Source organism: Gymnoscopelus microlampas (genome assembly GCF_963454915.1).
Source record: "Gymnoscopelus microlampas genome assembly, chromosome: 2".
Classification (NCBI taxonomy): Eukaryota; Metazoa; Chordata; class Actinopteri; order Myctophiformes; family Myctophidae; genus Gymnoscopelus; species Gymnoscopelus microlampas.
The window spans coordinates 43,483,101-43,510,087 of record NC_139939.1 but is presented as its reverse complement, the minus strand read 5'-3'; the positions used below and the strand labels follow the sequence as shown (position 1 = coordinate 43,510,087).

The 26,987-nt window shown below is 42.4% G+C and overlaps 1 protein-coding gene across 3 annotated transcripts in view; it reads right to left on the bottom strand.

The window, feature by feature from the left end:
• Positions 1-19,461, bottom strand: part of rab11fip4b (RAB11 family interacting protein 4 (class II) b) — a 43,249-nt gene extending 23,788 nt beyond the window's left edge. For 2 of the 3 annotated variants that reach the window (XM_084068487.1, XM_084068489.1), the window contains exons 1-2: positions 18,862-19,461; positions 366-610 (exon numbers count right to left, since the gene is read on the bottom strand). In XM_084068487.1, the coding sequence (XP_083924613.1) occupies positions 366-610; positions 18,862-18,945 (329 nt within the window). In that variant the 5' untranslated portion in view covers positions 18,946-19,461. The remainder of the gene's footprint in view (positions 1-365; positions 611-18,861) is intronic. The other variant, XM_084068488.1, reaches the window with a different exon arrangement.
• Positions 19,462-26,987: the final 7,526 nt, after the last annotated feature.

Here is a 26,987-nt window from a genome sequence, read left to right as displayed (position 1 = left end):
GACGCAGGAAAGGTTGAAAACCACTGCTTTAAACCAATAGGACCGGGAACACATCTGTGTCATTTTGGCTATTCAAAAATGGGAGATATACAAGCTTGTAGATCTGCTATTTTTGATTTTTTTTTTGTTGAAAGATCAAGGACATTTTGTGCAAGTCTTTTCTGATCTGTGCTTCTGGTGTCCGAAAATAGCAACTTTTGCATGGGAACGCCCCTTGCGCAATGCTAAATCCCCAAATAGTGGCTATAGGATCTTGGGCCGAAAATAGAGCCCACAGTGCATAACACACACACACACACACATACACACACACACACAGAGGAAGTAATAAGTAAAACCAGTGGAAGTCAGAGAGCTAAACTTACTTCACGTCTCCAGAGAAGAAAAGCTCCCCCAGCGCGTCCACCTTGTCCCCGGGTCTGGCCACCCCCTCGGAGGAGTCTGACCCTTGGGTGCTCCCCACTGCACTGTCCCGGTCTGACTCCCTCTCCCTCCCTTCCGCCGCCACCTCCTCCTCTTCTCTGGGGAACAGCTGGCGCCCGGGAACGGTGTCAGGAACGGCCCGCGTGCACATGATGACCGGACAAGCCTGCTGCGCCTCCTTATCACGCTATAGGAAGGAGGCAAGGGAGAACGAGGGAAGCAGAAAGGAGGAAAAGAAGAGAGAGAGAGAGAGATGAGAAAAAGGTTACATTCTAGTTCATGGTTCTCAAAGCGGGTTCCGGGGACACCCAGGGGTCCTTGGGGGGGGTTCCAGGGGGTCCCCAGCAAAATGTGTTAATATAGCATCACATTAATTTTAACCACTTTAACCTTTTATACTTTGGCTATTCAAAAATAGCATATATACAAGCACATAGCACGGCACTGAGCTTGTAGATCTGCTATTTTTTTTTTAAATCTTGAAGATTCGTGCAAGTCTTTGCTTCTGGGGGGGGGGGGGTCCCTGGAACAAAACATTTTGAGATGGGGGTCCGCGGCCAAATACATAATCTAAAAATGTGTAATCATTTTATCATTTTCATAATCATATGTTGTTCCAGGGACCCCCCAGAAGCACAGATCGGAGTTAAAGAATTTTGCTTTAAAACATATATATCATATTCAAAGATTTGCACACATTTTCCACGATTTTTCAAAAAATGGCAGATATACAAGCTCATAGCGCGGCACTCAGTGCCGCGCTATGAGCTTGTATATCTGCTATTTTTTAATAGCCAAAGAAATCTTAAAATGACACAGATGCGTTCCCCGTCTAAACGGGTAACCGTTAAATGAACCCTGAGGATTTTACGGTGTACGTGCTTTTACCGTTGAGAATAGCAATTACTGAGATCTTACATGAGTGAATCAAACTGCCTCTTTGCCTTTCACTCAATGTTACAGAGTGAAAACCTTGTGACTAAAATTCTGAGGTTTAGGTCCCCCCCCCCCCGTTTGCACAGAATTTCATGGGCTTATAGCAAGTTATGTAACACAATGACACCCTCCCCCAACGGAACCTGAATGAGTCTGTAACCTGCATTTATGGAAGTATCTAATCTGATATATGATGAACCCTTGGTGTGTGCCTGCTTATCACCTCACTGACATGTACAATTGCTTTCAATGACCTGTACCTAACTCGATGTAGCGTTTATAGATCATGGACTGTTTTCTATATACATACATGTTTTTGGAGATTTTACGTTGTGTATTTGTTTTGTTGTCTGTTTTTTTTTTCTTTGTGAGTGTTGTCTGTTTTTTGTTTTGTTTTGTTTGGATGTTGTTTATATCTTACTCTCACTGTTTGGAGATACTCTGTTTATTTGCTTAGTTACTTCAATAAGTGTCTGTACTACCTATGAGTATGTAAAATAACAAAAACGAATAAACAAAACGTTTAAAAAAAAAAAAAAAGAAAAACACAATGACACCCTTTCAAGACTCTAAAAAAAACGATACTATTTTTTGGGTGTTTACCTACATAATCCCTCAACATCATCCAAACGTGGTTAAAGAAAAAAGAAAAAAAAACATAGCAAACAACTGTTCATCACAGCTAAAACACGAGACAAATATTGCACTGCATCAAAGTAGATGCAGTGGAATGCACTTGGAATTGTAAAGGCATTACATTTAGTGCACATCAACGTAAAATGTCAATTAAGACATGGGACTGTGTCATTTTTAGATTTGAGCTAAAAAGCATTATTTTACACTTTGGGCTATTCAAAAACAGCAGATATACAAGCTCATAGCGCGGCACCGAGTGCCGCGCTACGAGCTTGTAGATCTGCTATTTTTGAAAAATCGTGAAAATGTGTGCAAATCTTTGAATATATATATTTTTAAAGCGAACATTTTTAACTCAAATCTTTACTTCTGGGGGGTCCCTGGAACAAAATATGTTGATGGGGGTCGGCGGCCAAATCATTTTGGGGGTCCTTGACATGAAAAAGATTGAGCACCACTGATATAGAAACATACGTTCTTCAGAATACTTTTGAGATTTAGGAGACATGTAGAATCAGCTTCAGGTCTCAATGGGTTAAGGGGGTAAAACCTTTGTGTGGGAATGTTCTTAAGGGTGTCTGGAAGAGGGGGGGGGCAAAGGGGTGAAAGGTCATGTGGTCAAAGGTCATACGTCACTCTCTCCATTAATTTTCACCCGTGGACGGCTCTAATCTGGTCTAATCTAAAGAGAACGTGACTGAAAAGTAGCATGACGTAAGGAAGGAGTGAGAGAGAGGTGAAGGAGAGGAGGGGTAAAGGGAGGGAGAGAGGTGAAAAGTGGGAGAGAGAAAGTGGAAGGTAGGAAAGGGAAGGAGGCATGCAGGGAGGAATGAAGGAGACTAAATGTGGACAAAGATCACTGAAGGAGGAAGAGGGAGAAAGGGGGATGAGATAGGGGATGAGAGGGATAAAAAATTAAGAGAGAGGAGAACTTAAGGTGTCTCTCCACCAAACACAGACTACTTAAGACTAGCCTCGCGTGGCCAGACAATATCACACGACACACTGCGTGGATATTAGTCTGGTCCCTATCAATGATAGATTTTTTTCCAAGGGGCGGTTACAAAAAGATCCCAATAAGGTGATAAACCCGCCCACATTTGGATAATGGGCCCTGATTGGTCCCTCACGACTTCGGAGGGAGAGAAATTAAATCTCTATTGAGGGGGGCCAGACCTAATCTGCCGAGGGCTAAAGTGCGATGCAATTTTGCAAAGGCAGATTCGTCTGGAACCAGGCTAACTTAAGACTACAACAGACTGCAACTGACTGGTAGTCTGTTGGTAAAAGCTGGCATTTAGTTCAGCACAAACTGTCGGCTGATGTGCCCATTGTTGTGCTAATGCATTATAGCTGGCAGGCTGGCCTGTGGCCCAGTGTTGCCAAGTCTGCTTATTATAAGCGACTTTGGGCTCGTTTCCCCTGTAAAGTCGCTTGTACATATTCATAGTTGCTGGTGCAGTTGCTTATTTTGGCTGGCTTTCAAGATTATTTTTGAAAACAGCTGATATAATAGGGCTCAAGTGGTGAAACTGATCGCTTCTTTCGGGCTTGTTTTCTTAGACCTGGTCGTTTGTTTCACTCACAGAATCTGGCAACACCGAAGCCAGCTCGAACCAAACCTTACCTCTCTCTCTCCCCTCTTCACTACCCCACGGCTCTACCAGTCGGCCCAAAGACTGAACATGCTCGGTTTCTCTGAGTCGGGTCGAAAGAGGTCCGAACGACGCCATCCGACAACAATTTGTCAGCAGCAGATGCTTTCCGACACCGAGTCGGCCCAAAATTGGTGCAGTGGAGAGCTGCCTTAAGGTAGAGATTAAGAGGAGATGCCAATATCGGGAATAGAGTAGCCGAATGTTCTTATAGTTACACAGTAAATGTTAAAGTATTAAATTAACTATGGCAGTGTAACAAGATGGGGTCTATAAATGGTGTGGCTACCATTCGGATTTCTGACTTTGTTGATCATCTATGATGTACAGTATATACACTTCATATATGTCAAGGCTTCGTAGGATTTGTAACATGTTTGCTGCTTGTGTACCTGTATGAGTGACAGCGATTCTTTGATTCATTTTTGAGACAGACTCTTATATGCGGCTCGAGCCACACCGTAATAATATGGACCCGTAAGGGCCTCAAGTTACTGTAAATAATTACTCCAGGTTGTACAATGTGTAGGAAAGGCCAAAACAAAGCAGAGAAGCAATTTCACCCGGGGATCAAAGTATAAGTAACTTAAGTAAGAGGGTATTATACTGTAGTCTAACAATAAATGTTTGAGCAATAAGCTGTGTACAAATACACAAACAAAACATGGTTCAAACTCCGTCCTCATCATATGCATGTCCGTGTCTTTGTTTCTTAATTTCTATACTGGATAAACAACTAGTGTTCTACCTCCCACTGAAGACACACACACACACACACACACACACACACACACACACACACACACACACACACACACACACACACACACACACACACACACACACACACACACACACACACACACACACACACACACACACACACACACACACACACACACACACACACACACACACACACACACACACACACACACACAATTAATAATTACCCTTTCAACACACTGAGGCCCAGTGTTACTAAGAACAAGCCAACGTGGGGTCTGGGGCATAGAGCCAAAGAGAACAAATCCGAGCAGAAAGGTCTGTTTAGCATTCCACAGACCAGGACAGGGGGTCTCCTTACCTCATTGAGCCCTACAAAATGACAGTCAAAAACAGCCGTTTCCCCTCTCTACTAGAGCCCGACCCATATATCGGTATATAGTAAGAGAACATGACGTCACCCCATTGAAAGTAACAGCAAAAACCACTCGAGATGGCGCCACCTGTCCATTGAACTCTATTGAACGGTTCCTCAAGCTACATACATCGGCTAAGATTTGCCTTTTTGACAACATCGGTACCTACAATTATGCAGCCGATGTGTCGCGATTTTTAACCACTTTGAACCTGCCGTCCCTATTTTGGGCATAATATCATTCTTTTCTTTTTTATTGTAAAAGAAAGAATCTGCAAGCTCACAACACGGCGTGTTGCAACGTTGTTGTGAGCTTACAGACCGGCCAATTTTTTAAATAGGGCTTAAGTGTTGAATTAAAATAATTGCTAGTTAAATGTTCTCTTTAATCAAAACAAAGTTTTGCAAATCGATGAGAAAAGGTTGCACTTTTTTGACAAAACATCAGTCAAAAACGATGGTCAGGCTCTACCCTCTTCTCCAGCTCTATGTCCACCAGAAATGAGCACATTAGCATGGTGCATAAAATATCTCATGGCACGGGGAGATCCAGGGATTGTCCCTTGCTTAATATGCTAAAACAGTTGTTGCTGTGTGCGACGCAGTGCGTGCCTCTGCCATGTTTGCCCCATATGAATGCTCCAATGTCACACTGTAGGACACATGATGTACATACACTATCATTAAGGCCCTGAATTAATAAAGCTTTGCTAAGAGGTCTGTTAAGGGCAAAGAGACATTTGGCAGAAGAATGGTGGCATCCCCCAGCTCTTGTGTGTGTGTGTGCGTGCATGCATGAGGGTGTGTGTGTGTGTGTGTGTGTGTGTGTGTGTGTGTGTGTGTGTGTGTGTGTGTGTGTGTGTGTGTGTGTGTGTGTGTGTGTGAGGGTGTGTGTGTGTGGTTTTTGGAATTAGTTCATTTGGATCACTGCCAGTCACTCCTGAGCTGCTCTGACAAGAGAGGGAACAGAGTGATGATTGAGGGTGTGTGTGTGTGTGTGTGTGTGTGTGTGTGTGTGTGTGTGTGTGTGTGTGTGTGTGTGTGCCGTGGACACCCGTGCGTGCGTACACATGTGTGAGAGTATGTGTGTAGTCGCTCTAACCACCAGGTCCTGGATGACTGGGAGCTACAACTGCCACAACACTGTTTTGTGTTGATGACTTCTGGGCTAGACCACAAACACAGATGGTGAACGTAGGCAGTTTAAGTGCAATCTTTTATCTTTATGGGTTTGTGTCAATTATCACAATAGGTCCCAAACTGTTTGTATTTGTTTTTATATGCTAAAAAATAAATAAAAACATACTTCCTTCCTCCAGTGAGTTTGCTGACTGTGATCTCCCATATTGGTACATTCCATTTGACTTGTAAATAGACTTAGAAGGGCGGCAGTGGCTCAAGAGGCTGCCATGGAATCGGAAGGTTTGATCATTGGCTCTATTTGGCTGCATGTCAAAGAAGTGTCTTTGAGCAAGACACTGAACCACTCCAGATATAAGTAGGTTTTTTCTTTTGTATAAAGCTCAACTGGTTTTAATTTCTGAACTGCCCATAAGCTGCCACAAAATTACATGTTGGCAGAAAGGTGGTGCTAGAGCAGTGGTTCCCAAACAGCGGGTCAGGACCCATTTGTGGGTCACGGGTCCATTTTTACGGGTCATGAGTAAATATCCCCTACATTTTTTTCATTTCCTAATTTATTTTTTAATAATTAAAATCGAGTCATGAATTTAAAACAAATTCTGTCATTTTTCTAAATTATTTCCTAAATAAATGCCAAAAATCAAAGAAATTCTATAAATTCAAAAACAAATGTTTAAGTAGTGTAAATAGCCGATCTAAAAGCTCACAACGTGTCGCGATGCGACGCGTTGTGAGGTTGTAGATCTGCTATTTTAATCCCTGGTTCTGGACATTGCATAGTCATATACACTATACAGTACATGTGAAAGAACCGCAACAAGCCGCTGGCTTTATTGCGTTGTATGATATGAGAATAATAGAACTATAATGATATACATTGGAATATATTGTGCACACTTCATCTGTCTCAAAAGCTAAGCATAGTTAATTTGTCTCCGTGCATGGCCTGAATACAGGGACTGCTATGAATTACTGTGACGACAAAGATGATTATGTTTAAAATGTGTAGTGTATTTTATATGTGGACTGAATGTGAATATGATGCAATTCAAAAAACCTCGATGCCGTGAGTAGGCGGGGTGCGGGGGGGGGGGGGACGGAACTGTACGTGCAAAAAGAGGGACACAAAGCCGTCTTTAGAGCCCACGTTTAGTGGGTAACAAAATCCATTTAGAATCTTACAACCATAAGAAGTGATGAAAAGATCCATCCAGTATTATGCTCTGATGATAATGAATGGTACAACCTGCTTTATCTGAAGACATGAACCTTTATAAGCCGCTTTTTCTGCTTCAACGTCCTTATGGGTGCGATAACACATCCCCTATTCATATCTGTAATAGATGAGATAGAATTAAAAACCCATCGGTGGTTCGCAATCGTTTATATGAAGCCCTAACAGGGATCCCCCACAGGGTCTGGCCTAGTTAAAAGACCCTGATTCTAACCTCCTTTTCTTGCTCTCCTCTGCTTCTCTCTCGCTCCCTCCCAGGTGATACCAAGGGCAGGGGATGGAGAGAAGGAGAGATGGAATGGATGAGTAACAAGGGAAAACCATTCTACATCTTTCCAACTCTCAAGATCACAGTAAAATCATCAGTGTTAGAGCGTGTACAAAATGTACACATTTTTACACTCTGAGTTAAATGAACACAGAGATTTTACTGTGATGCCTTGCCCCAAACTTCATCCAAATGTTGCTTAGAGACAAGCCAGACAACAGTTGGACAGTTGAACACAGGTTGGCTGTTAATTGATTAATAACAATTATTATTATTATCAAAACAAGATTGCAAAGTGCTTGTTTAAAAAACAAATCTAAAAATCTATAATTAAGTATCATCGATCAGTGGTGAATAACAACATACTGTAGCGTTGCAGTGGCTTCGCAAATCATTGTGTCACTAATGCCATCATTTATTGATTGGTGGCTGAGATGTGTTATCGTGAGTTTGAATTGAACTCTCTTTAATTGCATGCATGTTGTGTGTGCTCTGCGTCCAACGCTCTCCTTAAGCTTAGCCGTATTGTTTTGAAGAGAGGCCTATCTTTCTTCTTTACACCCTGTCGTCACCAAGATGACAGCTTTATGAACCTCATCAGCAGCCGAAAAAGAGCATGTGTGCTCAGCAAACTCTGTCTCTGGATATATAAATGTCAAACCCGCACACAGTGTGCGTGTGTGTGTGTGTGTGTGTGTGTGTGTGTGTGTGTGTGTGTGTGTGTGTGTGTGTGTGTGTGTGTGTGTGTGTGTGTGTGTGTGTGTGTGTGTGTGTGTGTGTGTGTGTGTGTAGTGTCCAGGTGTGATAGAGAGGGAGGGAAGACAGCAGAAAAGACAGAGAGAAATGGAGCCAACCACACAGGGTGGAAGGATGAGTGGAAACATCTATAATTCACAGCCACTGCAGCTGAGAGAGGGACAGAGGGAGAGAGACAAAACAAGAGAAGAGGGAAATAGTGTGTGTGCATGTGCGTGCGCGCGCATGGGGGGGGAAGTCCGTTCACTCCAGGAAAATAAAATGGATTGCATGTCAGGTGGAGAGAAAGTACAGGAGAAAAACCTTTAGAACTATTCAAATGCATGGAGAGGAAATAAAGGCACTTAACTCATCTCAAATACACAAACGCACGCACACCAAGAACACACGCACGCACACACACAAAGACCACATCAGCGACAACCTTGCAGAGCATCTTCTCTAATCTCACCTTCAACTAGCCTCTGTCTATGTTGCCTTTTGTCTTTCAACAGTGTGATAGACAAGTTCCGTGAGGGATGAACCATGATTATTATGCTACTGATGAATGTTGTGTAACCAACTGAAACACAAATAGTGAGTAATGCACAGCTGTTGAGTAATGCAGAAGGAAGTTGAGGAAATGTAAATGGTGACACGCTGAATTGTTACTCAATCGATACGGTATGTACTCGGATCAAAACATGTTTGTTATTAATAGCACAGCGTAACATAATGATATAAACATGCTCCGGGAAACCTCTTAATGATGCTGGACAATTCTAACAGCTTGAAGTTAGCAATGAATGGAAGAGCCATTTCAATTTTAAATGGCCATCTTCTCAGAGTATATTGAGACCCACAGCAGTTTATAAGAAACCGCAGTATGTAGCTATCTAATGCTACATTCCACACAAACATGTTTTGTTTTATAGAAATGTTTTTGCTATGTTTGCACAGCAAACTTACAAACTATTCTTAGTGGTTTGTTCACCTTTCTCACCCTGACCACACACACACACACACACACACACACACACACACACACACACACACACACACACACACACACACACACACACACACACACACACACACACACACACACACACTTCATTAGCAGTTGGCGCTCAATCTCTCTGTTATTCAAGTGTTAAAACTCCTTTCATCAAGTTGAGCAAGATTGTTAACGGCCAACATTAAAACGATGGACCCTACCTCTCTCGTCTCTTCGTCTCAGTCAGGGCTGAGTGCTGTGGGTCAATACAATTTTAGTGCTGAACAAATCATTAATTTGCCCCCTTGGCTCCCGTGGAGAACACTGTGGATGACCATGCATTTCAAGGCATCATCAATTCATGTTAGTGGAGGGTAGAAGAGATGGCTTGGCTTTGAACTTGCCCAGCCATGGCATAGAGAGAAAACCACCTCAAGTGAAACAATGTGGCATGTCCCACAATTTATAATGTTAGGCTACATGTACTGTATTTCTATTGTATTTCATACTTAGGAAAAATGTGTGGTATAACAACTTTCCTTTCTTGAAGGGATAGTTCACCCCCAAAATTACTTTTTTTTCTATTGATTACTCACCCCATGAATTCATGGATATTTTTTTGTTGACTCTTTTTGAGACTCTTTGTGTCTCCTACCGGAACCCACTGCTCGTCATCAAATTATTGGCTTAGGAATACGACAAAAACAAAGAAATACCCATGAATTCAAGTCTCCATGGGGTGAGTAATCGATAGAAAACAAGTCATTTTTGGGGGTCCATCCCTTTAAGCATAATTTGTGTTTGTGAAAATTCATGGTCTGTCCATCACGTTGATCCCAAACAACATATCGCAAAAATTATTAGCTGGATTGCAATGATGATTATTATGCTTCATAAGCCCCTGAGGATGACTGCTACTGATTTTGGTGACCCAGTCACCTTTCCTCTAACGCATTGGTTCTCAATGCGTTAGAGGTTTACGCTATATTAACTAAGGTTTACGCTATATTTACGCTATATTAACTAATTTAGCTGGGTACCCCAGCAAAATTAGTTAATATAGCGTCACAATCATATTAACCACTTTAACCATATTTGATCATTTGGCTATTCAACAATAGCAGATATACAAGCTCATAGCGTGGCAATATGAGCTTGTAGATCTGCTATTTTTGAAAAATCCCTGGCACAAAATATTTTCGAGATGGGGGGTCCGCAGCTAAATATCATTTTGGGGGTCCTTGACATGAAAACGTTTTTGAGAACCACTGCTCTAACGTCACCATGGAGGCCAGAATTTACACTGGCTCACATTTTATTTTTCACATTTTACTCTCAAACAAGATTTCTCCAAAACTATTGGCTGGATTATAAATTGAGCTAGGGATGTTGGTGAGCCCATGGCCTTTCCTCTAGTCTAGCACCATGCTTCTGCCAAAATGTCAGCCTCAGTCTAGGGGCTGCTAGCAGGGCTTTTAGACTCAAATGGACTGCTTTCATATAAGTGGATGGTGAATGGACTGCATTTATATAGCGCCTTTGTCCAAAGCGCTTTACAACGTATTTGACAGCCATGCATGGCACCAACCTGCTCATTGGGAGCAGTGTCTTGCTCAAGGGCACTTTGACACACAGCCAGGAAGAGCCGGGCATCGAACCCGGGAACCTTCCGATTCCAAGGCGTGCTGTCCTGAGCCACTGCTGCCCAGACTAGGTCTTGTTTAACTGAACATTTAGCTTACTTACTTAAAGCTACACTATGTAACTTTCCTGTTCTACCCCTGGATTTGAACCCAGAATTTCTGCGCAAGTTCTGAAATCTTTACCAATGGGCCAATAGAGCCTGCCTGATTTCTCTGGGGAGAGATAGAATCTTTACCATTCAGGTCAAAACTCGTGCCAAACCAGAAACAGGATTGTGTGTGTCAAAGGTCTTCTCCAACTTAGACACAGGATCTAAATGTCTCAATAGAAGAGCAGGAAGACCAAATAAACCATATAGGTTATACTGTATATCAATGTAAAGTACACACCTACATTTACCCTTAAAGTTCTAGTTAATGCCCCAAAATGACTGGATATACAGGTTTTGTAGCAATTTGTAGCAATTGTAGAAATATTAGACCTTAATTGTCAAATGTTCGATCGTGTTCTAATCATGTATACTTTACATTACTTAAGACCGTTTTCATTTTTTATTTTTTTTTACATTTTGGACAAAATAGCCAATTTTACATCCAAGGTGCCCACTCTTCCTGTTACCGTAATGTATTCATTGTGTTAAGCATCATTTCCTGCCTCAACATCCCAGCTACACAAGAGTGCTGGAGACAGACAGAGATGTAAATAGAGACAGGCAGACAGAGCTATGCAGTGTGTGGGCTAGATATGTAGCCACAGGAATAAACAATCTGATTCAATGGATGAAGCTTTGATTTATAGTATGTCAGCAGAAATACGACAACACTGGGTTGGGATAGTGAGTGAGTGAGAGACGTAGACAGAGAGAAAGAGACAGACAGAGACAGACAGACAGAGAGAGAGAGAGAGAGAGAGACACACACACACAGACAGACAGACAGACAGACAGACAGAATAAAACAAGTGTGCACTTAAACAGAATGATGGAGAAAAGTGAGAGAGAAAAAGAGATTGAGAGAGAGAGAGAGAGAGAGAGAGAGAGAGAGAGAGAGAGAGAGAGAGAGAGAGAGAGAGAGAGAGAGAGAGAGAGAGAGAGAGAGAGAGAGAGAGAGAGAGAGAGAGAGAGAGAGAGAGAGAGAGAGAGAGAGAGAGAGAGAGAGAGAGAGAGAGAGAGAGAGAGAGAGAGAGAGAGAGAGAGAGAGAGAGTGAGAGATAATTTTATGTCAGCCTGGACTCCAGAGATAAGACATGCTTCTCTGCAGTAGCATTCTCTCTATCCATTTGTCAAAACAGCTCTCTCTCCCACAGTCTCTCATTTCTTCTCAAGTGCTTAAGTGCTCTCTCCACAACAATGTTCAACTATAAAATGACCAGTCAGCTTTAATGCACCATCTTTGAAGCTTTTTTCTGTGTTCTCAGTGGGTGTAACTTTTACTCTTTACTGGGTAGTCTTTTCACACTCTTAGGTGGTTCCTCGCAAGATCTTGTGAGGCCATCAGAGGATTTACAAAATGAAAAGAATGATATCAGTAAATATACAACACATCATGTGTTCAATAAGTGGGTTTGTCAATACATCAACATCAGCGAATGGTAGTACAACGTTAGTGTGGGCACTATGGCTTCCCCTAGTTTTACCAATTTACTGTACAGAGACACCTAGGGGTGGTGTTGCACTATAAATAAATAAACTAACAAATAAATAGATAAACACTGAACTGTGGCCACTGTACATAAAGCTTTAGCGTGACAGATCGATTCAGCACTGTATTTTCCTTCTCTCACTTCTACGTAGTAAATTCCACTCTTTTCAAGTGCATGTGTTTATATTTTAGGTCTGACATGTACAGTATATATACTGTATGTCTAGATATGTGTGTGGGTGTGTGTCAAAGTACAGTTTGTCTGCTTCTACGTGTATTTGTGTCTGATTCACCTCCTGTAGCAATAGCAGCACTGACACACTCACACAGACAGACACACACAAGAGGAACTATTGACTCATAATCCGGCCACAATTTCACGCAGTAAATACTGTAAGCACATTGTTTTTTGACAGCTGAGGCAGACAGACCTTCAGCCTCGTCACATGAACACGTGGTCCACTCCACTGGCAGACAGATACTTCTAATCTAAATGACACCTCAACCTCTCTCTACAAACCTCTCTTTCTACATAAGTTACATTTTCACACAAGCTTCATGTCTTCATTACATCTGATGTGACCAAATGTCACAAAGATTGAAATGTTATTTTCGTTTTCCTTTGGCCCTTGGCAACTGTTGGGTGTTTCAGGTTGATACCAATCAATATTGCTTTGATCTTTTGCGAATATTTCCCTTTACTTCCTTGAAGGGAAAGCCCTGAAACAGAATTTACATAGTGCTATTCCAATGATATTTAACAGTTATATCAATATTTACAAACATAGACAGCTGCACATCAAGGTGTGATTCTATCAAATATTGCATCTGCTCCATAGTGCTCCATACCTGGGGTATGGGACTGGGTATATATTTTCAGTCAGAGCTGTAAGCCCTACAATCAAATAAAATGACATTTGCATGTGATATCTCAAACTATAAGTGTCACTGTGTCAGCTGATGACAACATGAATTCAGTATTGGTGCTTGCTGATTTCCTGCTTATGGAGAAAGCAGTTGTTTATAACTGTTGTTTATAGATACAGACGCAATATCCAAGAGCATTGGAATAGCACAATGTAAATTCTGTTTTCGGGTGGATTTTCTCTTTAACAAGACAGCCCATCAGGTAAGACAAGGATCACTACATCCACCTGTTCTTATACACAGACCGCTACGTACAGTATCCTGCTGATGATGATGAGAGCCAAGTCGTAACACATGTTGCCATACATGCAATAAATGTGATTTAATCTTGGGACTTCACTTAACCACATTAACCCTGATGTCTGTATAAAAGTTTCCAAGTTTCCAAAGTTCCAGAATTTCTTATTTTCCAAAAATAGCTAAAATAGCAGAGCTTGTATGTAGGCTATTCTCGCTATTTGTCAAACGACGTAAGTAATTACTGTGAGGCCCAGAACAGAGGCAACCCATGTCCAAGTATAGAGGGTTTAAGTGGTTAATGGACATTTCCACCTGAGTCCTGTGGGGAACAGGTAGGTACTTGGATTACCAAGAATGTTGGCCTGAACAATGGACAATGTAGGACAGCAGAACAGAAGTACACTGGAGACTAACTAACAGGGATTCTCTATGAAAGCCTGTAGAGAGTGGAAGCACATGTAGCATAACCCTCAGGGTGAAATAATAACTGAACTGTGTGTGTGTGTGTGTGTGTGTGTGTGTGTGTGTGTGTGTGTGTGTGACTGTGTGTGTGTGTGTGTGTGTGTGTGTGTGTGTGTGTGTGTGTGTGTGTGTGTGTGTGTGTGTGTGTGTGTGTGTGTGTGTGTGTTTTTGGAAAACTTGAAATGCATGCCTTGTTCAAAAGGCTCATATTGCAGTTTTGTGTGTGTGTCTTTGGAGGGCTTGAAATACACGCCTTGTTTAAAAAGGTCATATTGCAGATTTGTGTGTGTGTGTGTGTGTGTGTGTGTGTGTGTGTGTGTGTGTGTGTGTGTGTGTGTGTGTGTGTGTGTGTGTGTGTGTGTGTGTGTGTGTGTGTGTGTGTGTGTGCACACACACGCACACAGGGTGTGTTTGAGAGTAAATGTTTATTCACCCAGACATGGTCCCTCACAACGTGACAGATGAATGGAGCATAATTAATAATGGTGTACAAGGCTGCATACACAGGGAAACTCGAGGACAGTAGCAACAGTGTATGGTGTCCAAGAACAATCTGCCAATACAGCCAAGTGTGTAAGGGTGTGTGTGTGTGTGTGTGTGTGTGTGTGTGTGTGTGTGTGTGTGTGTGTGTGTGTGTGTGTGTGTGTGTGTGTGTGTGTGTGTGTGTGTGTGTGTGTGTGTGTGTGTGTGTGTGTGTGTGTGTGTACTAGTCGTAAAAGAAGATATCAATACACTTCATTGTCGTGATATTATGTTTTGTGAATTGTTAAATCCTTGTCTCAGATTGAACTAGAACATTGTGCTATGATGTTGCATGTTTATTGTTACAGGGGGCTGTGATGAATACAAATGCAGATCCCATTGTTCTCATTGCTTAATAAAAGTTCACTTTCTTTTACTCAGAGTTTTTATGCACCTGTTCTGTTTATCATCCTACTGCGGTGCTGCGATGACACCAGAATTTCATTACAAGGATCAAGAAAGGCCTATCTGTCTGTCTGTCTATTAACAGTCCATATGCTACAGTATGATTGGAAATCCAGTCAGATTGAAAAAGGTGCACTCGTTTTCACCGACGGAGGCACGCCATCTGTAGGGACTCGAGAGGCACGCCGAAGTCGCTGTGCCGAGCGTTGCGAAGTTACCTTCAGCCGACTCAGCGCCGTCTGAGTTATGTCCCGATAGGGACAGAATCGTAAATCATCACCCCCCCTAGTCTCGGTACCTCCAAGACGTCTTTTCTTTTATTTATGGGGAGGCCCCACCCCGCCGCAGGGGAGCGCGGAAGGTGAACTCGAAGACAACGAGCACTCCTTTTTCAATCTGACTGGTTTTCCAACAATCATACACAATCACATACATTATGCTAACCCATTACGCGGTCAGACAGTGCAAGTGCAGATAGCCAGGCCTGACATTATGCCTTCTATTTTATAAATGTCCATCTTATTTATTACTTATTTTTATCTACTACTTTTTATTCCCATTAATTATAATTGAATCTTAGCTTTAATCTCCACTTTTACCTGTATCTGTCCTGTGTTTCATGCCCATCTATCTATATGGAGTTATTTTAGTTTTCCTATACACCGCCCTACATGTGTGAGACTAGAATTTGTTTTGTAAAACAGGGAAAACATTTGGTCTACGTGTGCGTCACTCTGACCTAAAAGTATTTTACAAACGCTATTGTTTAATAAGAAATGCACAACATTCAGGGAGCTAGTTGTTCGCACGAGTGCTGTACATATCGAGCCTATGTGTGCATTCACAAAATCCCAAGCTTAAGCTACAGAATCAACTAAGTGTCATATTGCAGGAACATGTCACACCCAACACCAATGTCACACCCTGATGTGTGTTTGTGTTTATTATCCATCCATTTGTCCTCAAGGTGTCAACCCCCTGTTCCCACACAGAGCAACAAGTGCTGAGCAACAACTGTTGGTCCTGTTCAAACAAAACAGCCAACAGCCTCCTCCCTCTTATCGAAACAAGGAACTACGTCAATATTAGCATGATGGAGTCAGACCAAAGTCGCCAGTTGGGTAAAATTGTACAGTTGTAGTTTATACTATTAAAATACATGTGTGTGCAGTATTGGGCATGCTAATCTGCACTCTTGTATTTGATAAAGCACCGTTTCCCAAACAATGGGTCGGACTCGGGACCCATATGTGGGTCGCGGACCAATTTTATGGGTCGCAAGTAAATACCCCTTTATTTTTTGTTTCCTACATTTTTTTTTTAATGATTATGTTTTCCAAAAGACTTTCAAACAATTACCAAAAATTAAGGGAAAAGGGAAACAAAATACTTTTAAGAAATAGTGAAAATAGAAGATCTACATTAAGCTCACATCATGTCGCATCGCAATGTGTTATGAACTTGTAGATCGGCTATTTTCACTAGTTTAGGTCCTGGGGAGTCTCTTTTGGGGCTTGAGCTAAAAAACTGTGATAAAGAATGTTTTGTAAGAATAAAAAATTAGAAGGCAAGTTACATTTCAATACCCACTGTTGCCTTTGTAATGAGGTAAATTAATTACAATAAAACAAGGAGAAAATAAGATGAGACGCTGGCACGGGAATAATGTCTGTAAAAAACTATTGGTTGTCTCCATGTCTCTCTGCCAGCCAGGCCATCGTCTCACAGCCAAGTGTGAGCTGCAGTGTGTGTTGTGTTGTCCTCCATACCGCCAGTGAGGAAAAAAGAAAACAAATGTCCACTGAAAAGAATCCGTCTGCCTTTCTTTAAAAAAAAGTCCATTGTCTTTTTCTTAGTTTGTCAGGCCTCTCTGCCATCCATTGAATGGAGGCATCTCATTGTGAGATTAGAGAGGCAGACCCTCAGCAGGTGGTCCCCGGGCCCTGTCTGCCGTCAGCTGTCTGTTTCAGACTTTATCAAGAAAGGCTTGGATCTTTTTATTATAACCACTTGAAATGAAAGCCTACATGATGTTTGACAGTGTAAAACATGAACATGTTTAGGGCCATTCAAAGTACTCCATCTTTAATCTCAACGACAGACTGGAACGGAAAGTGGGAACTGTTTTCTGTAATTCTGCTCTCGCACGCACTCGTAATTATGGATTATGTTAGATTTCTTATTATCACTCCCTCTCTCTTTTGGTTTCTCTCTCTCTGTCAAAGAACCAACCCACACACTACAAGAGAGGTTCCCATCTGACTGATGCAGATTAGCTGCCATTTATCCAGGGCTCAGCAGTCAGCGCTGATAATCTAGTTATACTAGTCCTGGTACACTGCAGCTTAGATCTAAAACAGTACTACAGTAAGTAAGTAACCCAGAGGGTTTACCACAAGTAGTATTAATGACATCTTTGCCCAATGACAAGCCAAATGAGTCAAATGGATTATGTAAAATGATCTGGTCAGAGGCCAGGCCTTGTTTTAAAAAGAAAAAACACTGTCCTGGGTTAACATACTTTGGACTTTGATACTGATGGACACAACTCAAACTTCATTTCTTCTGAGACAGCAGACATGATATGCTGAACATATTCCCACACAGAATCAAGTTTCTGGACTAATCCAAATCATTTAAAGTACATGTTCTTTAAAATATGGTGCAAAATGAAAAATAAAACTGTCAACAACAATAAACAAAACATCACTCCTTCAATATTTATGCCATTGACATTAATGCATTGTATGTAGGCCTATATGCTAAAAACGTTCAAAATGGCAATATCCTTTGATTATTGTATGGTCACACGTTTTAGGGTTAAGGACAAGGTCTAAGAAAACCTGCTTCCTGAAGAATTCTTAGTCCCAGGGTTTTACCACAATGCTTACAACACATCAATACAGTGTTCCTCCTCGCATTTGAAACCTATTTCGGTGTGATCATATCCAGGCAGAATGCCATTGGACACGGCGCTAAAGTTACAGACATCACATGGTCCAGAGCAGAGATTTGTCATGGTTTAAATGTCTGTCTTGCTCACTTTCCTGGGGTGTTTGTTTGTCCCTATATACCTCCTCCATCTGTTTCTCCTCCAGTCCCCACTCTCTATCCCGCTCCCTGTCCTCACGCAGGATAGCTCTCAATTAATCCCATTACTAGAGATGGAGAGCCGAAGCCAGACGGAAACCCTGTAGCCACCACCAGCCGCAGAGAGGCAGAGAAAGACAGAAGCAGAGAGATATGGAGAACCACTATAGACAAGGAGACGAGGAAGAGGAGACACTGACAGGGTGAGACATTGAAAGGGATAACATTACAGAATCAGAATGATCAGCCCACCACTAGCCTGGTGGTGTGGTGAGCTGGGGTCAAATAATGGTTAAACACACACACACAAACAACCACGAGGACAATGAACCCTTCAGCCAACCGAACCAACATCCCCCAACACACACGCACACACACTTTCTCTGCCTTTCTCCACTAGCCCCTTACTTCTTTCACTTCTCCATCTCTTTACCTTCCTCCTTATAACCCCCAATGTGACACCCCCCTATAGCCCCCTTCCCCCGACCCCCTTAGCCGGCCGGCTGCAGCCTCTAGCTGGTCTCTTGTTACCCTGTGTGCTAGTGAGGGTCCCTCGCTAGCACACAGGGGTACCCCTGCCTCCTCTGTCTCTTATCCCGTGTGCTAGTGAGGGAGGTCCATGGTACCCCTGCCTCCTCTGGTCTCTTATCCTGTGTGCTAGTGAGGGGGGTCCCTGGTCTCTTACCCTGTGTGCTAGTGAGGGGGGTCCATGGTCTCCTACCCTGTGCACTATTTAGGGGGGGGGTTCATGGTGGTCTCTTACCCTGTGTGCTAGTGAGGGGGGTCCATGGTGCCCCTGCTGCCTCCACTCTCCGCCAGACAAGCCCTCCTCATTCGCTGAAGTCATCCACTTGCCCCGTCCTGTTCCTCCAGGGCTAAAGTCCACTGCGAACACACGCTGCTCGCACTACAACACATACAGGTGTTCCCTCAGTTCACTGGGAAGGCAGAGGAGGAGGAGGAGGTGTCAGGGATAGATAGATAAATCCAAAGGGTTAAAGTCCTGAGGGGTTGGTATTATAGTCCAAAAACACAACAACACAGAAAGCCTAGCCGGAGGAGAGCCGCTTGTGTCGCTGTGTAACCAACCAGCTGCACTGGCTGGGATGGGTTCTCCCAACTGCTGCCGAGAGAGACTGCAGCCGCCTGGGCGCACATACACACTCACTCGCACGCACATACACTCACACACACACACACACACACACACACACACACACACACACACACACGTACGGTACACAAGCACAGGCTCTGTGTAACACGAACACACATGCACACACACGCGCACACTCACACTCACACTCACTCACTCACTCCCTCTCTCTCACTCCCTCTCTCTCTGGTTCGCCGGTTGACTCGCATTCACACACACAGTGAGAGCTCTGATGATCAGACTGAGGCAACAGTTGTTGGATTCACATCGCTCCTCCTTCCCTCCCACCCTCTCGGGGTGGTTGCTTAGCAACTGGCTTCAGGGGGCGGGCCTTGGGAGAGTCCTCACATTGCTGCAGACTCTTCCCTTGGCCGCTCTGCTTGGCCGCCGCCCACTCAGGCCACATTTGCATGTTGAAGCCCTGCCTGCCTGGTGCCTGCCTGCCAGTGTCAGAAAGTAACTAAGTACATGTACTTAAGTACTGTACTTATATGTACAATTTTGAGGTATTCTTTACTTTACTGGAGTATTTCCAATTTCCTGTACTTTCACTTCTACTCCACTACATATCAGAGGCAAATGTTGTACTTTTACTCCACTACAATTATATGAAAACTTTAGTAACTTTGTAGATTTTAATTATTATAACAAAACATACAAAACATCACCCACTTCAGCCCTATATACATTTCGGCCATTTGAAAATAGCCGATCTACAAGCTCACAATGCGACACATTGTGAGCTTGTAGATCGGCTATTTTCAAAAAATCTTTTATACGGGACTTCTATTTGTAACAGAGTATATCTACATTGCAGTACTGATACTTTTACTTAAGTAAAAAATGTGAGTACTTTTTCCACCACTGCTGCCTGCCTCTGTCTGCCTTGTTTCATTTCAGAAAGGGCAGTGCCTGGCTGACTGACTGACTGACTGTACCCTGTAGGCAGGGGATGGGAAGTGACTCACTGTGGCTGTTGTCACTCACACTGAAAGAGTTCAGTCTTCAAGTCTTGAGTGATACAGCAGATTCCACATCAGGTTCAAAAGTGGAGAGGTGTTTACGTGGTAAGATGTGAAAGGAGGAAAAAATGCTTTTGGTGTTTCTGAAAGACTGAAAGAAAATGAAAAATAAAAAGTGTTTGTACTGTAGCTACTGTATGTGTGCATGTTATTGTGTTCAAATAGCTAAGCACTTACTGACTCACCAGCACAGCTACGCTTCCAACGCCTACATGTGAATTCATCTCAACCCTCTATTCTAGTACGTTTCGCTAAAAGAAAAAAGGCTACATTTGAAGGATTAGGCTATATTCCAGACACTTAACACTTCCCAGATCAGATCTTTAACTCTCTCATGACCCTTTCATAATTATTGTTCCCACTGCTCAGGCTTTGTCTGACCCTATATTCCTTATTATTACTCCCATATGTTATACTTGTTTTCTTATGTTATCTGCTGTAGCCTATATAATGTCAATATTTACGTTCTGTGTCTGAAAGAAATGCACAGTCAAATGCCTTGTACGTGAACATACTGTAATAGGCTACTTGGCCAATAAGCAGATCCTGATGCCTCATTTAAGCCCTATAATCTACACACCTACCTCTCTTTACCCCAGCCCAGATAAAGTACAGTATAGTAGGTTAGTGTTAAACCCAGCCAGTCTCCTTCTAAAATCACTGTATCTCCTCTGTGGTTACTGAAAAACATACCACTGTTTGTTGTTCTGTGGTGATTGGGGGGTAATTTGCACAGTGGACAATGATATGGTGATGCAAGGGGTTATTCTTGCTGAGGTATAGTTTTTCTTGACTGTTTCAAGATATTTTAGCATAGCTGTTTTAGCAAGGCAGACTAAAAAAGAAAATGCAAAAGTAGTAAATATTTACTACTTTAGTAAGAAACAAGATTGAAAAAATATAAATATAAGACCTAATGTCCGGCCTGGCCAGCTGCACTTGCACTGACCAGGTTGGTTTAGCATAATGTATGAACTATTAATAGATCTTGACGGTGTATAGGCATAACGATCATGCACAATCTATCACCTGGGCATACTGTACATCTATCATCCATAAATGGATATGTCGACACTGTATGTATGGCTGTACAGTGAGTGTCAGCCACCTCCACAGTGAGAACAGGGATATGTGCAGTCAATCTGCAGTGACTATTATGAGCAATATACAGAACAATCTATGTAAGGTGTAAAATAATACTAAGTAAAGATCACATTTTAAATAATACGAATAAGAACCACACAGCCAAAAATGGAGACGACGCTGACCGAGATTCAGGTTAAGGATGGTTTATTATTTAGTAGGATTCTCAAGTGTTCTCTGAGCTTACAATGGAAAATGCAGGCTGCTTTGTGCAGAAATGTTTATCATCTACTGTAGTTAGATCATGTTTTACGGACGTCATGAATCGTAAACAAAGACAGAATTATTATACAAACAATTTGTTATCATGCACGTGTCCGATTGTCCCGCTGAAGTGGTCATCTTATCACATTGGAGACGTCTCGAGGCGCCCTGGGTCAGATGTTGTTTGGACATTTCAGTACAATTCAGTCAACAGAGATATGCTTTCTGTGTCAAGGTGACATGAGCATGGCAGTGCAAATGGGCCATTACATGAATCATCATAAATAGCCCAGGGTGACATGATTATTTGCAATTATACAAAATGATACAAAAGAAATGAATTCAATATTAATTTAAACCTAGTGTATCAATCTATCAACACTGAAATATTTACAGCAGTTAGCAGTCGGTCCACCATCTACCCAAAACATGGTGATTGGAGTTGTGGGGGTCTCTTCTTGCTCTGTTGGTAGTCCGCCACCAGCTCCTTGGTCTTGCCTATTATGTTGAGAGAAGGTGGTTGTTGTGTCACACTATGGTGATGCTCTCCACCAAGGCTCTGTACTCCTCCACATTGTCATCCATGATGCAACTGACAATGAGGTGTCACTAGAGCACTTCTTACAGGTGGCAGAGTTAAAGCACAAGTCAGAGGTGTAGAGGGTGTAACAGGAGTAGTGACAGCACGGTTGCTCACCAGCATATCTGACAGGCAGCCCTGTGGTCTGACGTACTGAGGGCTGCACAAGAGATAGCCTTCATCACTGAGAGCTTCTCAGCTAGCCCGTGTGGTTGGATGATGATGAAGGCACTGGAAGAACATGACAGTGCTGTGCGGTCTCTCCAGCCAGGTGAGTGTTGGCTCTGTGGAGCAGGTAGATGATGCTATCATTTTGGCTGTTACGCAAACTGCAGGGAGTCAAGGGAGTCACTCACTAGGGGCTTCAGTCTCTCAGTGGTCTTCATGATGTGCAGTATGATGTCAGAACAACTGGTCTGTAGTCACTGAGAGCACTGGGGCGACCTTTCTTGGGTACCGGGACAATGCAATGTCTTCCAGAGTTGGGGCACTTTCCTCAGCCTCAAGGAGAGGTTGAAGGGGTGCTGCTAGCGGTCCAGTACATGCCTTGAGCACCCTAATTGATTGGTGTTGTCCAGACCTATGACCTTGTTCACATCAATCCTGGAGTGTTTTATGTCTTGTTGCCACCAAAGTCTTGAACTAGAGAGTCAATTCAAATTCTCTCATGCTCTGATATTGCCTTTGACATTTAAAGGGCATTCTAATCTCTACCACACCTTCTCTAGGGGAGTGATTGAAGGCAGCTTCTAAATGGATACAGATGTTGGTTATTTTCCTGGCTCTGAGTGGTTTTATCAATGGCTTGGATATGCTGTCACTCTATCGGCTTTCCCACAGATAGATTTATATTGCTGCTGACCTACTAAACTCTATACTATAGGAAATTGAGTCCCCTATAGTAAACACTGCATGCAGCACTGCTGCCAGCACAATCAATTGCCATGAGGCTGCTGGAAATAAATACTGGATAGGATACAAGTGTCCTTGATTTCCCTGTACTCCCTGTATAAGTTTCTCCATTCTGTCATTCTTTAGCTGCCCCTCCTTATGTGTCTACCACAGTATGTCATCCTAGCCAACTTTAGGTACAGTAGGTGACATGCCAGTAACAAGTAGCAGTAAGTCATTCCACACAATTATAACATTTCATATGGGCCTATAGATCTGTTGTTTCTGCCACAACACAATGTGAAAGTTGGCTAATCCATTTCCCTCAGGTTTCATCACTCCAACCTAATCCTCCTAAAATTACAGCGAAATGTCAGCGAACTCACGTTTTTCTAGTTTCTCTTTTGCCCTGAGCTTATGTTATGTTGGTGTGTTCTCTCTCTATCTTCCCCCGTTCATTGATATCCTTTCAGAGAGATTCTTTTTTCTTTTTCTTTTGGCAACCCTTCATTTCATGACAAATTTTCTCTCCGGGGGGGGGGCGGGGACCAAAGTCTTTCTTATGTGACGGATAATCCACTCACAGCCACTAGAGAATTGACGTTTGACGTTAGTGGCTGTGCATCAGAAGGAATAAGGAAGAAAGAAAGTGAGATGGAATGATGAGGAAAAAGGAAGAGAAGGGGAGGGGGGGGGTCTGCATAAGTGATCCTTGCTTGCTAAGGGACCCAAATGAAAACTAATTATGTAGAAAGGAATGCACCCCTCCTAGTCTTGTTTCCCTCTCTCTCTCTCTCTCTCTCTCTCTCTCTCTCGTGCACACACACACACACACACACACACACACACACACACACACACACACACACACACACACACACACACACACACACACACACACACACACACACACACACACACACACACACACACACACACACACACACACACACACACACACACACATGCTTCTCAAAGACACTGGCAGTGGGTCAACCAATGGCGGCCTGTGGCAATTTGTTTATGTGTAATTTGTTAGAGGGCTGGCCCTCTCCCCCCCTCCTTTTCCAAAGAAGGCATTTGCAATTCTATTCATGTCTACCTGCCTCATTCAAGCAGCGACACAGAGTTATGGACCCAGGGCCACAGTTTTCTCAACAGGCTTTTAGATAGCTTTCAGTTATCTCGCCCTGAAGAAGACCTTAACCGGTCAAAACATGTTGGCACTTTTATAGAATTCGTTTTAACTTGACTTCCTCTCCTCCGCATTGTTTGAGTGCTCGGATCTCCTCTTCCTTTTTAAGTCTATACATTCCGGCTGATCATAGAAGCACCTCCGATACACTTTTAAGACTCACTTTTTATCTCCTGCGAGCACCCGGTTTGGCCTCTGTCTTTTATCCAGGCTTTTAGATCGCATTAACATGGTTATGTTAATGCTCAGCAGAGAGGGGAAGAGAGAAGATTTCATTATCATATTGTGTATCATATCTTAGAGTGAGAAAGTGTACAAGGTTATGGTGTTGCTGTATATACTGTATAATTGTGTGTGTGTGTGTGTGTGTGTGTGTGTGTGTGTGTGTGTGTGTGTGTGTGTGTGTGTGTGTGTGTGTTTATATATATATATATTAACAAAAACATTGTTTTAGCTACTCTGGTCTTAGCTCTAGGCTTTATGCCCTCATGTTTTAAATGTTTTGTTCAGTTTCTTAGATGTTTTTAGTGGTGTGATGATTCTTTTTATGCTTTTGCTTATTGTAGCGCTTTGAGATTTTCGCAAAATGTAAAGTGCATTATAAATAAAATATACACTGTATGTATTGCATCTATGATTCTAATTTAGTCTTTATTTGAGCATTGTTTCAAAAGGACACACACACACAGAGAAGTGAGAAAATAAATAAACTTAACAAATGTGCTTTTTGCAGAGTTCAGTCGAAGCAGCTCTGTGGGGATTTCACTCACTGCCAGGATTTGCAATGCAGCAAGATAAATGAGAAAGAGTGTGGGGGTGGAGGTGTGTAGAATAGAGAGGGAGAGAGGGGAAGGAGAGCGGAAGCTTTACAAGAAATATATAAAGCGGGGATATACTTTTGGCTTTGGTTTAGTGATTTATAAAACACTGTGGAACTCTTCTGACGGTTTAGATGAAGGTACTGAGAAAGATTGGGACAGATACACACATGCACAATAATACACAAATCCATGTACAACCCTATGCGGGCAATTATTTTACTGTACCTTACTTCAAAAAACATTCTTTAACCACTGCATTGCATTGAAGATGATAAGAGCAATAGTATTGCAAGTGTATGCTTTCAAGACTCGTCCTATGTGCTTTAATTGCTGTTCTCCAGTCAGAGCCCTGGGTATCCGATAAGTCACTGACTGAAATCAGTTCTCCTTCCTATTGGACTTTCAGTCCAATTGGAAGCCCGCTCTCTCAGATAATTTCTATAATCTAGTCGAGGCGATTGCATTCATTGATCAGATCACTGAGCCGTGACTTTCACAGATTTTATTATCGGATTCTGTGGACTTCATTTAGGCAGAGAGGCAGAGAAAGAGAGAGAAGTAGAGAGAAAGTCATGGAAAAGGAGTAGAAAGCCCAAAGGTTTTGTATGTACGAGGCCTATAGGGACCATTTGTGACACGCCATTCCTGATCACATGTGTATTCTCTAAGAAATAGTGTGTATGTACGGTGATACTTCTCAACCAAACCACCATGAGCATTTGTTGTTCTGCGCACTTCTCCACTGGCATGCTGTGTGGAGCCAGAAGATGTGTGCTTTAATATTTCATTCATATTGGATCACTGCCAAACCTAAAGCGATTCTGTAACTTCATGAACTTAATTGATCAAGTTTAGGATTGAATGCGCATTAACGGCAATACAGTTCAGTACATCATTGTGCTCTCTGCCACTGTGCTCGCAATGCTTTGAGAGATTGTAGATCTGCTGTTTTCACCAAATGATTGCCTATTCTTGCCAAATGTTCACCTATTTTGACATGCCCAGAAGGCCAGAACAGGGATGGTAGGGTTCAAGTGGTTAATTCTGAGTGTACAAAATAAATCCATGTGGTTCCATTTGTACACTCTCAGAGTTAAATTGTATTACCGTTTTGCATTATCTGTCTACTGGAAACATTCACTCAGCTTGTATGTGTAATGTAAAAAGAGATAGTTCACCCAAAAAAAATATTTTCTATCAATTACACACCCCATGAAGCCTTGAATTCATGGAGATTGTTTTTGTCGCATTCCTAAGCCAATAATTTGATGACCGGCGGAATCTCCGATAGGAGACACAATGGAGATTATTCCTACTGGAGACTCCGCTGGTCATCAAATTATTAGCTCAGGAATGCGACAAAAACAGAATAGCTCCATGAATTCAAGGTCCCATGGGGTGAGTAATCGATAGGAAAAAAGTCATTTTGGGGGTGAACTATCCCTTTAATGTTGCACATGTCACGTCAGATATACTTGTACACAGTTCTTTTCAAAGACACATTTATGCAATTTGTCTGGTCTAATTGTTGTGGGCTTATTTCTGGCTCGCTTACAGAACAATGAGAACCAAAATGGAAATGGCGGGCTTGCCATTATTTGCTTACTGCTATATGCTACTGTATTGACCTTTCAGTCCTATTTAAAGTAATATGCAGACAGGCCCATCCTTTATACTGCCACAGTCCCCCACCCCCTACACTTGTGGAACTCCCTGAGCAAAATTCCTTGTGTACCATTATTATAAATTAATTAAAATGCAGGTGTTTGTTGTGCTCATGTTTCTGCCTTACAGTATACATGTATGTCTCTTTTGTGTGTTGTGCATTATTTAATGTCAGCGCATCTACCTATGTAAGGCAACTGTCAGTGTGCCTG